The sequence below is a fragment of the Saimiri boliviensis genome, chromosome 13, assembly GCF_048565385.1.
Source record: "Saimiri boliviensis isolate mSaiBol1 chromosome 13, mSaiBol1.pri, whole genome shotgun sequence".
Taxonomy (NCBI): Eukaryota; Metazoa; Chordata; class Mammalia; order Primates; family Cebidae; genus Saimiri; species Saimiri boliviensis.
In genome coordinates this window covers 73,701,334-73,715,925 of record NC_133461.1, presented here as the reverse complement: position 1 = coordinate 73,715,925, position 14,592 = coordinate 73,701,334, and the positions used below count along the sequence as shown (strand labels likewise).

Sequence of the window (14,592 nt, the reverse complement as noted above, 5' to 3'; positions counted from 1 at the left end):
TTTGAGAACACAGTCAACAGTGTGTAACCGTCATCAAACTGTAGATGTGCAATAGTTTAAGGTCATAATTTTGAGAATATTACGAGGCTATATTGCTTTTAAACTGCATGGTCTCCACTTTCCTTCCTAAACATAATTTAAAGACAAAAATCTAGATTAACTCAAGAGTTCCTCTTTTACTCTACTAGAATAAGTAAGTTATTCTGAGTGGCACAAGGCTAAGCTAATGCATAAGCTAACAATAATAAATGTCGAGGTCAGCCATGATGACTCATGCCTATAATCCCAGCACTTTGGGAGGCTGAGGCAGGTGGATCACTTGAGTCCAGGAGTTCCAGAAAAGCTTGCGCAACATGGTGAAACCCCATCTCTACAAAAAAATAGAAAAATTAGCCAAGAGTAGTGGTGGTGTGTGCCTGTAGTCCTGGCTACTTAGGAGGCTGAAGTGGAAGGATCACTTGGGCCTGGGAGGTTGGAGCCACAGTGACCTGTGACTGCACCACTGCACTCCAACCTAGGCAAGAGAGCGAGACCCCATCTCAAAAAGAAAAAAAGAATAACAAATGTCAAATTGTTTTCGAAGTCTTCACTTTTTCCATTTTTACCATCTTTTTCATTTTAAAAATGTTGCATGTATTCAAGAAACAACCAGATATCAAAGATGGATCATGAGGGCAAGGAATTTATTTGTAGGATTAATTGTACCTCAGAACCTAGAAAAGTGTCTACATGGCTGGGGACGGTGGCTCATGCCTGTAATTCCAGCGCTTTGGGTGGCTGAGGTGGGTGGATCACTTGAGATCAGGAGTTCGAGACCAGCCTGCTCAACATGGTGAAACCGTGTCTTTACCACAAAATATAAAAATTAGCCAGGCATGGTGGCATGCACCTGTAGTCCCAGCTACTTGGGAGGGTGAGGTGGGAGAATCACTTAAACTCAAGAGGTGGAGGCTGCAGTGAGCCAAGATCATACCACTACACTCTAGCCTGGGCAACAGAAACCCTGTCTCAAAAAAACAAGGTGTCTACATAACATAGATCTTATGTTACTGCGTTTTAAAAATACTTATGATTTATCAAAACTTGCTTTGATGGAAACCAGCACAGATAAAGTTGCTAGCATGAAAAATATATAATTACAGAAAAAATATCAAATTTACTAAATAGGAACTGTTCTTAAGTGAATCAGATTTTTGTCACTCAATATTAATAAACAAATTTAACAAATTAAATTTAAATGATTTATTAATAAACATAATTAAGATTTCATACTTCTAAAACAGTCCTAAGTCACCAGAATATTCTGTGATAAAAGGCTACACCTTGATGTTATAGTCATTTATGTCAGTTCTAATGCTACAAAAGTGTACGGCACTTTATGTTCCCCTCTCCACTTTTTTTTTTTTTGAGACAGAATTTCACTGTCACCCAGGTTGGAGTGCAGTGGTACAATCTCGGCTCATTGAAACCTCTGCCTCCTGGGTTCAAGTGATTCTCCTGTTTCAGTCTCTCGAGTAGCTGGGATTACAGGTGCTGACCACCATGTCCAGCTAATTTTTGTATTTTTAGTAGAGATGGGGTTTTGCAATGTTGGCCAGGCTGGTCTCAAACTCCTGACCTCAGGTGAATCACCTGCCTCAGCCTCCCAAAGTGCTGGGATTACAGGTGTGAATCACCACACCTGGCCTTCTCCTTATTAATTTTTAAAGAAACTGACAAAAAACAATTAACAATGCTGTCCAATAGAACTTTCTGCAATAGGGCCGGGCGCAGTGGCTCAAGCCTGTAATCCCAGAACTTTGGGAGGCCGAGGGGGGTGGATCACAAGGCCAAGAGATCGAGACCATCCTGGTCAACATGGTGAAGCCCCGTCTCTACTGAAAATACAAAAAATTAGCTGGGCATGGTGGCACGTGCCTGTATTCAGCTACTCAGGAGGCTGAGGCAGGAGAATTGCCTGAACCCAGGAGGCGGAGGTTGCGGTGAGCCGAGATCGCGCCATTGCACTCCAGCCTGGGTAACAAGAGCGAGACTCCGTCTCAAAAAAAAAAAAAAAAAACAACTTTCTGCAATAACTGAAATCTTTATCAGTGCTGTCCAAAACAGTAGCCATGAGCCACATGTGGCCATTGTGTACTTGAAATGTAGCTAAAGACTGAATTTCAGCTGGACACAGCAGCTTATGCCTGTAATCCCAGCACTTTGGGAGGCTAAGGCAGGCAGATCATGAGGTCAGGAGATCAAGACCATCCTGGTTAACACGGTGAAACTTTGTCTCACCTAAAAAAAAAAAAAAAAATTAGTCGGGTGTGGTGGCACATGCCTGTAGTTCCAGCTACTTGGGAGGCTCAGGCAGGAGAATCACTTGAACCTGGGAGGTGGAGGTTGCAGTAGGCTAAGATCATGCCATTGCACTCCAGCCTGGGCAACAAGAGCAAAACACCTTCTAAAAAAAAAAAAAAAAAAGACTGAATTTCAGATTATCTTTTTTTTTTTTTAAGATGGAGTCTCACTCTATCACCTAGGCTAGACTGCAATGGCATGATCTTGGCTCACTGCAACCTCTCCCTCTCGGGGTTCAAGCGATTCTCCTGCTTCAGCCTCCAGAGTAGCTGGGATTACAGCCATGCACCACCATGCCAGGCTAATTTTTGTATTTTTAGGAGAAATGGGGTTTCACCATATTAGTCAGGCTGGTCTCAGAACTCCTGACCTCGTGATCGGTCCACCTCAGCCTCCCAAAGTGCTGGGATTATAGGTGTGAGCCAGTGTGCCCAGCTGATTGTGTTTAATTTTAACTAACTTAAATAGCCACAGGTGCTACCAGCCACAATCGGCTATGTGTCTACTGGACAGCACAGAACAGAATACACTGCCAGCCTTATTTTCACTCTGAGAACTGTGTGCCAGTTTTGAGGAAGAGGGAGGCAGATGCGTGGACACTGCTGCAAGGAGACCTGGAAGATTCACCTCAATCTGGGGCCCCTTAATAGCTGAACCTAGTTATGCAATCACTAGTGTGAGTGTAACCAAATATTAGCAGTCTCATATGTTAATCAGAATAATAATTGCCTTATTTATGTCTAAAGATTAAATATGATTATTGTTTGGGAAATCACTTTGTAAATTATAAAACACTATCTCAACATGAATTATGATTACAATTGTTATGGAACAGAGTACTACTAATATGCTTAAACTATTTTTTAGATGAGTCTCACTCTGTCACTAGCCTGGAGTGCAGTGGCACAATCTCAGCTCACTGCAACCCCAGTAAACCCAGTAAAGACAGGGTTTCACCATGTTGGCCAGGACGGTCTCTATCTCGTGACCTCGTGATCTGCCCACCTCAGCCTCCCAAAGTGCTGGGATTACAGGTATAAACCACCATTCCTGGCCCTGTTTAAATTATTCTTGTATTGGGCTGGGTGCAGGAGGCAGAGGTTGCAGTGAACCGAGATCACACCACTGCACTCCAGCCCGTGCAACAGAGCAAGACTTGTCTAAAATAGACAAACAAAAAAAACTATTCTTCTATCAATGAATACAAGTTCCATGAGGGTAGAAAATTTTGTCTGTTTAATTCACAATTGTATGCCCAAGGCCTAGAAAATACAGGTATTGATCGACTTACGACCTATGCAACTTACGACCATTCGACTTTACGACCACAATCGCTAGCCACGACTGCTCCGCGTCTGGCAGCACAAACGTTGCCCAGCTGGGCATATGACAGTGTGGACCAGCTTCTGGCAGCACTACCATCTCCGTGTGCACCATTTCGACTGTACATATAGCCTACTCAACTTACAACCAAACCGTGTTACGACCGTTCCACGGTCCCGACCATGGTCGTAAGTTGAGCATTAGCTGTATCTGGTGAATGGATAAATTCACCCTTATGGGGCCCAGAGGTGGTAGCTCATGCCTGTAATCCCAGCACTTTGGTTATAGCAGAGCAAGCACAGCTCACTGCAGCCTCAACCTCTTAGGCTCAAGAGATCTTCCCACCTCAGTCTCCTGAGTAACTGGGACTACAGGTGTGCACCACCATGCCCAGCTGGTTTTTGTTATTTTTAGCAAGGACACGGTTTGGCCACGTTGCCCAAGCTGGTCTTGAACTCCTGAGCTCAACTGATCTTCCTGCCTTAGCCTCCCAAAGTGCTGGAATTACAGGCATGAGCCACCATGCCCAGAATGTAATCCCAGCACTTTGGGAGGTGGAGGTGAGAGGACTACTTGAGCTCAAAAGTTGGAGAACAGCAGGGGAACATAATGAGACCCTGTCTCTTTAAAAAACAAAACAAAACAAAACAAAAACAAAACAAAACAAAACAAAAAACCCTTGTCGGAAATAAAGTTTTATCAGGAGGAAAGCAATTTTTTTTTTTTTTTTTTTGGAGATGGAGTTTCGCTCTGCTACCCAGGCTGGAGTGCAGTGACATGATCTCAGCTTACTGCAACCTCTACCTCCTGGGTTCAAGCGATTCTCCTGCCTCAGCCTCTTGAGTATCTGGGATTACAGGCACACACCACCACATTCAGGTAAATTTTGTATTTTTAGTAGAGACGAGGTTTCACCATGTTGGTCAGGCTGGTCTCAAACTCCTGATCTTGTGATCCGCCCCCCCTTGGCCTCCCAAAGTTCTAGGATTATAGGTGTGAGCCACCACACCCAGCCAGAAAGCAATTTTTAATTTTGTTTTTTGATGTTAGTATCTCCGCATGTAGGTGTACAATATCCTATTTATTCTGGGCTTCATAAAGTATATCATATCTCCAATTCTCAGAGATTTCATCTGGTAAAAAGCAAAGAACAGACAGGAGAAAAATTAGTTTTTTTTCTTTGCCTAACTAGCTCTGCTGTCATAACTCTGACAACTGAAGGAAAAAAAAGGAAAAAAACCAAAATGGCCACCTCTTCTAGCTATTTCTTTGTATGTATTAGGGAGTATACGTCAGGAAAAAAATGGTTTTTTTCACTACATCTCATTAAGGTCAATTAGACAGCAATTATTTCTACACTAATAAATAATAGGAAAACTGGCTGGGCAACTGTAATCCCAGCACTTTGGGAGGCCGATGGTGGGACAGATCACGAGGTCAGGAGTTCAAGACCAGCCTGACCAACATGGTGAAACCCTGTCTCTCCTAAAAATACAAAAATTAGTTGGGAGTGGTGGTGCATGCCTATAATCCCAGCTACTCAGGAGGCTGAGGAAGGAGAATCACTTGAATCCGGGAGGCGGAGGTTGCAGTAAGTCGAGATTGCACCACTGCAATCCAGACTGGGTGACAGAGTGAGACTCCATCTTAAAAAAAAAAAAAAAAAAAGGAAAACTATCTTTTAAAGCAAATTAATAATAAACAAAACATGAAGACATTTAAATAGATTAAGGCGAGGCAATTTGCCCAATCTGTAAACATACAATGTATAAAATAATATAAGGTAATTTGAAGCAGGAAAGAAGCCCATGTTTCCAAAAAGTAATTTACCAATGTTTTATCACAATTTAACATGCAAAGGGAGCTATCACATCTACTCCTCAAATAAATGCATATACAGTACCTGTTCTGTTTGAAGCTGTTCTCGAAGTACCCTTACTAGCTCCTGGTTTTCTGGGTGAATGTTTTGATGTACATTTCTGTTGAATAGAATATAATAAATTTTGAATAGAAAATATTATCAGATGAATCCATTTTCTTGATGGGTCTAATTTCTGACTTATAACTACTGGTAATTAATAAATGTAATTGATGGCATACAAAAGCACTTCACTTCTGGGACTGTACATTCCAGGCTGTCCTGTGGTGAATTCTTCTGAGATCACTGATCATTAGCCAATTTCAGGTTTAAGCAGCAAATACTAAAATCCAGAGGCCTAGTACCTTGGAAATCTGTTGTAAACGCAATCTTACAAATAATGTAAAGAACAAGTTACATTTGTTTCTTTGGTGAAATTTCTTCAAAATAAGCAGCTATCTAGTTTTATCTACTATTGTGCATTTGAACACTTTTCCACATCTAATTAGATCCTTCTCCTAACTCTTCATGTATTAGGGGTGGGGAACAGAATAGAAACTAAAATTATTAATGTAGAAAAGCCAGAACTTTGGCTGGGAACAGTGGCTCATGCCCATAATCCCAGCACTTTGGGAGGCCAAGGCGGGTGGATCACCTAAGTCAGGAGTTCAAGACCAGCGTGGCCAACATGGTTAAACCCCGTCTTTACTAAAAATACAAAAAATACAAAAATTAGCTGGGTATGGTGGTGTACACCTGTAATCTCAGCTACTCAGGAGGCAGAGAGGGGAGAATTTCAGGAACTCAGGTGGTAGAGGTTGCAGTGAGCCGAGATCACACCACTTCACTCTAGCCCAGGCCAACAACAGCGAGACGCCGTCTCCAAAAAAAAAAAAAAAAAAGAAAAGCAAAAAAAAAAAAAAAAGAGAAAAGTCAAAACTTAACATGTCACTAATATCTTAACATTAATAATTAAAATGGTGAACCAAAGGCAAGCTAGTGGCTGATATAAACGGATGGGATAAAACATCCCATATTGAAAGTCAGATGTGTTGGTCAGGCTGGTATGGTAGGTTCGAATTGCTACATGTTATCACAGCTTAATTTCATTTGGCTAAAGATGTATTTTCTAAGTAAATGTCTTGAAGAAGAATATTTTAAGTCTACACAGTCCCAGGGTTACTCCACAGAAGAGGCTTACTCTCTGGGTAAGCCAATATCCAACAGAGATGAAAACTCTCATATCCTAATGTGATAAGGAAACTTAAAGAAATCCATCCTGTGATTATTCAATTGTTAGCAAAAAATGCAAATTTTAGAAAAAGAAGTTAACTAAATATAACCGTTAGTCTAAACAATGAAACAATTTGAACCCTGTTTAAACCTGTTAAATCTTTTTTTTTTTTTTTTTTTTTTTTTTGAGGCGAAGTCTCGCTCTGTCACCCAGGCTGGAGTGCAGTGGTGCAATCTCAACTCACTCTAACTTCCGCCTCCCAGGTTCAAGCGATTCTCCTGTCTCAGCCTCCTAATTAGCTGGGATTATAGACACGTGCCACCATGACTGGCTAATTTTTGTATTTTTAGTAGAGATAGAGTTTCACCACATTGGCCAGGCTGGTCTCCAACTCCTGATCCCAGGTGATCTGCCCGCCTCGGCCTCCCAAACTGCGGGGATTACAGGTATGAGCCACCGAACCCAGCCTAAACCTATTAAAACTTGATGCATTCTTTATTTTAAAACAACACACATTCTTATGATTGAACAGATGATCTGTGAAAAGAAAGCACTCACTATATGAAAGCACCCTGTTCAAGGAGCAATCTAACTAGCAGAGGAACCATAATTTAAATATCAGTGAATACCTAGCTAAATGGCATTTCTCCATTCTTTGAGAACAGCAAACCATTCCCTTTTCATTGGAGAAAAAATTGTGATGACATTTCAGAGTACAGACATGAACCACATTACTAGAAATAATCTCCTGCCGGGCACGGTGGCTCAAGCCTATAATCCCAGCACTTTGGGAGGCCGATGTGGGTGGATCACGAGGTCAAGAGATCAAGACCATCCTGGTCAGCCGGGCGCGGTGGCTCAAGCCTGTAATCCCAGCACTTTGGGAGGCCGAGGCGGGTGGATCACAAGGTCGAGAGATCGAGACCAAGCTGGTCAACATGGTGAAACCCCGTCTCTACTAAAAATACAAAAAATTAGCTGGGCATGGTGGCGTGTGCCTATAATCCCAGCTACTCAGGAGGCTGAGGCAGGAGAATTGCCTGAACCCAGGAGGCGGAGGTTGCGGTGAGCCGAGATCACGCCATTGCACTCCAGCCTGGGTAACAAGAGTAAAACTCTGTCTCAAAAAAAAAAAAAAAGAAAAGAAAAGAAAAGAAATAATCTCCTTTGGAATCGGTTGGACCTGGGAGGCAGAGATTGTGAGCCAAGAGCATGCCACTACACTCCCGCCTGGGTGCCTGGGTGACAGAGCAAGACTCTGTCTCAAAAAAAAAGGAAAACAAAAAAGGAAAGAGTTTCCTTTGGCTTCGTTCTTTAAAAAAGATGTAGGAATTTTTTTTTTTTTTTTTTTTTTTTTGAGATGGAGTCTCTCTGTTGCCCAGGCTGGAGTGCAGTGGTATGATCTCAGTTCACTGCAATCTCTGCCTCCTGGGTTCAACTGATCTTTCTGCCTCAGCCTCCCAAGTAGCTGGGATTACAGGTGTGTGGCCACCACGCCCGGCTAATTTTTTGTATTTTTAGTAGAGACGGGGTTTCACCATGTTAGTCAGGATGGTCTTAATCTCCTGACCTCGTGATCTGCCCGCCTCGGCCACCCAAAGTCCTGGGATTACAGGCATGAGCTACCACGCCTGGCCTAGGAATTCTTAAATTTGGTGGTAGCATATTTTAAAAGATAAATTCTATTTAGATATATTTTTAAGATATATATTAAATATTTTACCAGATTTGTGAAGCCAAGCAACAAGAACAACCAACCCAGGTAGTTGAATACTGCCTGTAACTCCTATGGTGATGGTATTTGGAGACAGAACCTTTGGGAGGTTAATTAGGTCATGAGGGTGGTGCCCTTGTGACAGGATTAGTTCCCTTATAAAAAGAAATATGAGATAACCTGCTCCCTGCTCTACTCTCTTCCATGTAAAGACACAACAAGAAAACCACCATCTATAAACCATGAAGCCAACTTTTACCAGACACCGGATCTGACAACACCTTGATCTTAGACCTCTCAGCCTCTGGAATGGTGAGAAAAAAATGTTTGTTGTTTAAGCCACCCATCTATGGTTATTTGTTTTTGTTTTTGAGACAGAGCTCGCTCTGTTGCCCAGGCTGGAGTGCAGTGGCACAATCTTGGCTCACTGCAACCTCTACCTCCCAGGTTCAAGCGATTTCTGGATAGTTTTTGTTTTTCCTTTTTTTTTTTTGAGACTGAGTTTTGCTCTTGTTACCCAGGCTGGAGTGCAATGGCATGATCTCGGCTCACCACAACCTCCGCCTCCTGGGTTCAGGCAATTCTCCTGCCTCAGCCTCCTGAGTAGCTGGGATTACAGGCACGTGCCACCATGCCCAGCTAATTTTTTGTATTTTTAGTAGAGACGGGGTTTCACCATGTTGACCAGGATGGTCTCGATCTCTTGATCTCATGATCCACCCGTCTCGGCCTCCCAAAGTGCTGGGATTACAGGCTTGGGCCACCGCGCCTGGCCTTACTTTTTGTATTTTTAGTAGAGACAGAGTTTCACCATGTTGGTCCATGTTGGCCAGGCTGGTCTCGAACTCCTGACCTCAGGTGATCTGCCCACCTTGGGTTCCCAAAGTGCTGGAATTACAGGTGTGAGCCACTTGGCCCGGTCTATGGTTATTTGTTATAACAAGCCAAACTGATTGAGACAATGGTCAAATACTTTTTGACAACAGTGCCAAGTCCATTCAATAGAGAAAGTACCCTCTTTCAACAAATAAGTGCCAGAAAAACTGAATACCCATACTAAAAATATAAAAATTAACTCAAAATACATCAAAGGGCAAAACTTAAAACTATACAAATTTTAGGAAAAAGCAAGACAATATACATGCCGTTGGGTTTTGGCAATGATTCCTTTCATATAAGACAAAATTATAGGCCAAAAAAAGAAAAAAATACACAAAGATGACTTCATAAATATCAGAAACTATGTATATCAAAGGGCACTTAAGAGAATAAGAAGAATATCCACAGAAAGGGAGAAAATATTGGCAACTCATATGCAGGAAATTCTCATTTTATTTTGTTTCACTTTATTGCGCTTAGTAGATACTGTGTTTTTTACAAATTGAACTTTTGTGACAACCCTGTGTTGAGCAAGACTATTGGCACCATTTTTCCAACAGCATGTGCTTGCTTCATGTTTCTGTGTCACATTTTGGTTATACTTGCAATCAATCAATCAATCAACGTTGTGTATGCTCTGACTGCTCTATTGACCAGCCATTCCCCAGTCTCTCTCCCTCTCCTCAGACCTTGCTATTCCCTGAGACATTTACAATATTGAAATTAGGCCAACTAATAACTCTATAATGGCCTCTAGGTGTTCAAGTGAAAGGAAGAGCCGCATGTCTCTCACTTCACATAAAATCTAGAAATGATTAAGCTTTGTAAAAAAGACAAGTCAAAAGTTGAGCTAGGGCAAAAGCTGTGCTTGCTGGTCCAGTTGTGAATTACAAGGAAAAATGCCTGAGGGACATTAAAAGTATTACTGAAGTGAACACATAACTGATAAAAAAGCAAAAGAGCCTTCATTGCTGACATGGAGAAAGTCTGAGTGCTCTGGATAGAAGATCAAACCAGCCAGAACATCTCCTTAAGCCAAAGCCTAATGCAGAGCAAGTCCCTCCCTCTCTTCAATTCTTTGAAACTGAGGGATGAGAAGAAGCTACAGAAGAAAAGTGGAAAGCTAGCAGAGGTTTGCTCTTGTTACCCAGGCTGGAGTGCAATGGCGTCATCTCGGCTCACTGCAGAGGTTAAGTAGAGATGAAGGGCAAACGTTTATGGAATAGCAAGTGCTGATGGAGAAGCTGCGGCGAGTTATCCATATCTAGCTAAGATCATCGATGAAGGTGGCTATGCTGGACGACACATTTCCATTGCAAGAAGACACCATGTAGGACTTCTAAGCTGCAGTCAATGCTCATTAACCATTCTGAAAATCCTAGGGCCCTTGAAAATTATGCTAATCTACTCTGCCTGTGCTCTATAAATGCAACAACAATGCCTGGATGACAGCACATCAGACTATTCAAGCCCACTGTTGAGAGACCTACTGCTCAGAAAAAAAAAATTTCTTTAAAATTATTACTGCATACATCTATGCAGTGTATTAATAAAAAATATTAGAAAGCAAATATTGGCTGGGCGCAGTGGCTCACACCTGTAATCCCAGCATTTTGGGAGGCCGAGGCGGGCAGATCACTTGGTCAGGAGATCGAGACCATCCTGGCCAACATGGTGTAAACCCATCTCTAATAAAATATAAAAAATTAGCAGGGCGTGGTGGCACGTGCCTGTAGTCCCAATTACTCAGGAGGCTGTGGCAGAGGAATCTCTTGAACCCAGGTGGCGGAGGTTGCAGTGAGCTGGTATCAGGCCATTACACTCCAGCTTGGTGACAGCAAGACTCCGTCTCAAAAAAAAAAAAAAGAAAAGCAAATATTACTGCTCATTGATAATGCACCTGGTCACCCAAGAGCTCTGATGGAGATGTACTAGGAGATTAATGTTGTTTGCATGCCTCCTAAAACAGCATCCATTCTGCAGCCCCATAAATCAAGGATTATTCTGACTTTAAAGTTTTATTACTTGAGAAATACACTTTGCAGGGTTATAGCGGCCATAGATAGTGATTTCTCTAATGGATTTGGGAAGTCCACTGAAACCTTCTGGAAAGGATCCCCCATTCTAGATGTCATTAGAACACTTTTTTTTGAGACAGACTCTTGCTCTGTTGCCCAGGCTGGAGTGCAGTGGTGCAATCTTGGCTCACTGCAACCTCTACCTCCCAGGTGCAAGTGGTTCTCCTGCCTCAGCTTCCCAAGTAGCTGGGATTACATGTGTACACCACCACACCTGGCTAATTTTTGTATTTTTAGTAGAGACAGTGTTTCACCATGTTGGCCAGGCTGGTCTCAAACTCCTGGCCTCAAGTGATCTGCCTGCCTCAGCCTCCTAAAGTGCTGGGATTACAGGCATGAACCACTGTGCCCCGCCAAGAACATTCGTAAATCATGGGAGGAGGTCAAAATATCAAAATTAACAGGAGTTTGGAAAAAGTTGATTCCAGCCCTCAAAAATGACTTTGAGGAGTTCAAGACTTCAGAGCAAGAAGGAACTGCTGCTATGGTGGAAACAGCAAGGAAACTAGAAGTGGAACCTGAAGATGTAGCTGAACTGCTGCACTCAGACAAGGAGTTTCTCCTGATAGATGAGCAAAGGAAGTGGTTTCTTAAGATTGAATCTAATCCTGGTAATAACGTTGTGAGCAATGTTGAGATGACAACAAAGGATTTAAAATATTACATAAATGAAGTTGATAGAGCACAGGCAGGCAGGGTTTGAGAAGATTGACTACAGTTTTGAAAAGAAAGTCTGCAGGTAAAATGCAATCAAACTGCATCGTGTGCTACATACAGAGAAATCTTCTGTGAAAGGAAAAGTCAGTCAATGTGGCAAACTTTATTTGTTGTCTCATTTTAAGAAATTGCCACAGCAACCCCAACTTTCAGCAACCACCACCCTGATCAGTCAGCAGTCATTAAGATGGAGGCAAGACCCTTCATCTGCAAAAACATTATAACTTGCTGAAGGTTCAGATAGATAACTGTTAGCATTTTTTGGGCAATAAAGTATGTTATAACTAAGATATGCACGTTTTTTTAGACATAATTCTATTGTATACTTCATAGACTATGATATAATGTGAACATAACTTTTATATGCTCTAGGAAACCAAAAAATTCATATGACTCACTTTCATTCTCTTTATTGTGGTGGTCTGAAACCAAGCCTGAAATATCTATGGGGTATGACTATATCCGATAATAATATGAGCATATATATAGAATACTTATAACTCAAAAAATTAAACAACCCAATTAAAAAATGGGCAATGGTCTTGAATAGTCAATTCTCCATAGAAGAGAAATGGCCGGGTATGGTGGTGTGCACCTTGGCAGGCTCAGGCAGGAGAATCGCTTGAGCCCAGGAGTTCTGAGCTGTAATGTAATATGCCAGTTTGGTATCTGCACTAACTCTGGCATCATTATGATGATGACCCAGGAGAAGGGGACCATAGGGTTGTCTAAGGACTGAACTGGCCCAGGATGAAAACATAGCAGGTCATAACTCCAGTGCTGCCACTTATAGGCGCAAAGACATGGAATCAACTTAGATGCCCATTAGTGGTGGACTAGATAAAGAAAATGTGTTGCATATACACTGTAGAATACTATGGACCCATAAAAAGGAAAGAAATCATGTCCTTTGCAGCAACATGGATGCAGCTGCAGGTAATTTTCCTAAGTGAATTAATATAGAAACAGAAAATCAAATACCAGAGCTGGGAGCTACTGGATAATTATTATTTAAGGATAAGGATAGTTATTATTATTTTTTAAAAAACACATAGAGAATAATATGTGTTGGCAAGGATGTAGAGAAACTGCCATGGTGCCTTGCTGGTGGGAATATAAAATAGGGCAGCTGCTGTGGGACACGGTCTGGAGGTTCCTTAAAGTATTAAACACAGAAATCACTTTATGACCCATAAATTCCAGTTGAAAACACAGACTCAAACAGATACTTGTACACCAGTGTTCCTAGCAGCATTATTCACAATGCCTAAAAGGTGGGAGTAACCCAAATGACCATTGACAGATGAATGGAGAAAATAAATATGGTATGCACATACAATGAAAAATTTTAAATTTTGGTATTTTTTTAGAGACAAAGTCTTGCTCTGTTGCCCAGGCTATTCTCAAACTCCTGGGCTCAAGCAATCCTCCCACTTCAGCCTCCCAAAGTGCTAGGATTATAGGTGTAAGCACCATGCCTAAGGAAATATTATTTAGTCATAAAAAGGAAGGAAATTCTAATAAGTGTTGTAACATAAACGAACTTTGAAAACATTATGCTAAGTGAGATAAGTTAGACACAAAAGAACAAATGTATTCTATTTTATGAGGTGCATAAAATCGGCTCATTAATGGAGACACAAAGTAGAATACAGGATACCCTGGGCTGAACGATGGGAGTTGTTACTTAGACGGGCATAAAGTTTCTGCTTGAGAAGATTAAACAACACATGATCAGGTCGGGCACTGTGGCTCATACCTGTAATCCCAGAAATTTGGGAGGCTGAGGTGGATGGACTACTTGAGCCCAGGAGTTCAATATCAGCTTGGGCAACATGGTGAAACCTTGTCTCTACCAAAAATACAAAAAAAAGCTGGCCACAATGGTGCATGCCTGTGGTCCCAGCTACTTGGGAGGTGAGGTGAGAGGATCCCTTCAGCCTAGTGGGGCAAGGCTGTGGTGAGACAAGATGGTGTCACTGCACTCCAGCCTGGGCACCAAAGAGAGAACCTGTCTCAAAACAAAAAAAAAAAAAAAAAAGAAAAAATACCACATGTTCTGACTTTTACAAGTGGGAGCTAAACATAAAGATGGAAATAATAGACATCAGGAATTTCAAAAGTGGGGAGACTAGAAGGGGGCGAGGGTTGAAATATTTCCTATTGGGTACAATGTTCACTATTTGGGTGATGAGTTCACTAGAAGCCCAAACCTCACCATTACATAATATACCCATGTAAAAGACCTATACACGCACCCCAGAAATCTAAAATTTTAAAATAAAAAATAAAATAAAGTTTGCGACGACAAGGAAGTTTTAGAAGTAGATGGTGATGATGGTTACACAACAATGTGAATGAACTTAATGCCACAGAATTATACATTTAAAAATGATCTGGGCATGGTGGTTCACACCTATAATCCCAGCACTTTGGGAGGCTGAGG

The 14,592-nt window shown here is 41.7% G+C and overlaps 1 protein-coding gene across 3 annotated transcripts in view; it reads right to left on the bottom strand.

Annotated features, from left to right (window-relative positions):
• The window catches only part of RNF170 (ring finger protein 170), a 52,030-nt gene that overhangs the window by 16,746 nt on the left and 20,692 nt on the right, over positions 1–14,592 (bottom strand). For 2 of the 3 annotated variants that reach the window (XM_039463328.2, XM_010330231.3), the window contains exon 3: positions 5,570–5,645. The exons of the other annotated variant lie outside the window; for it this stretch is intronic. In XM_039463328.2, coding sequence (XP_039319262.1) covers positions 5,570–5,645 — 76 coding nt within the window. The remainder of the gene's footprint in view (positions 1–5,569; positions 5,646–14,592) is intronic. 3 annotated transcript variants of the gene reach the window in all.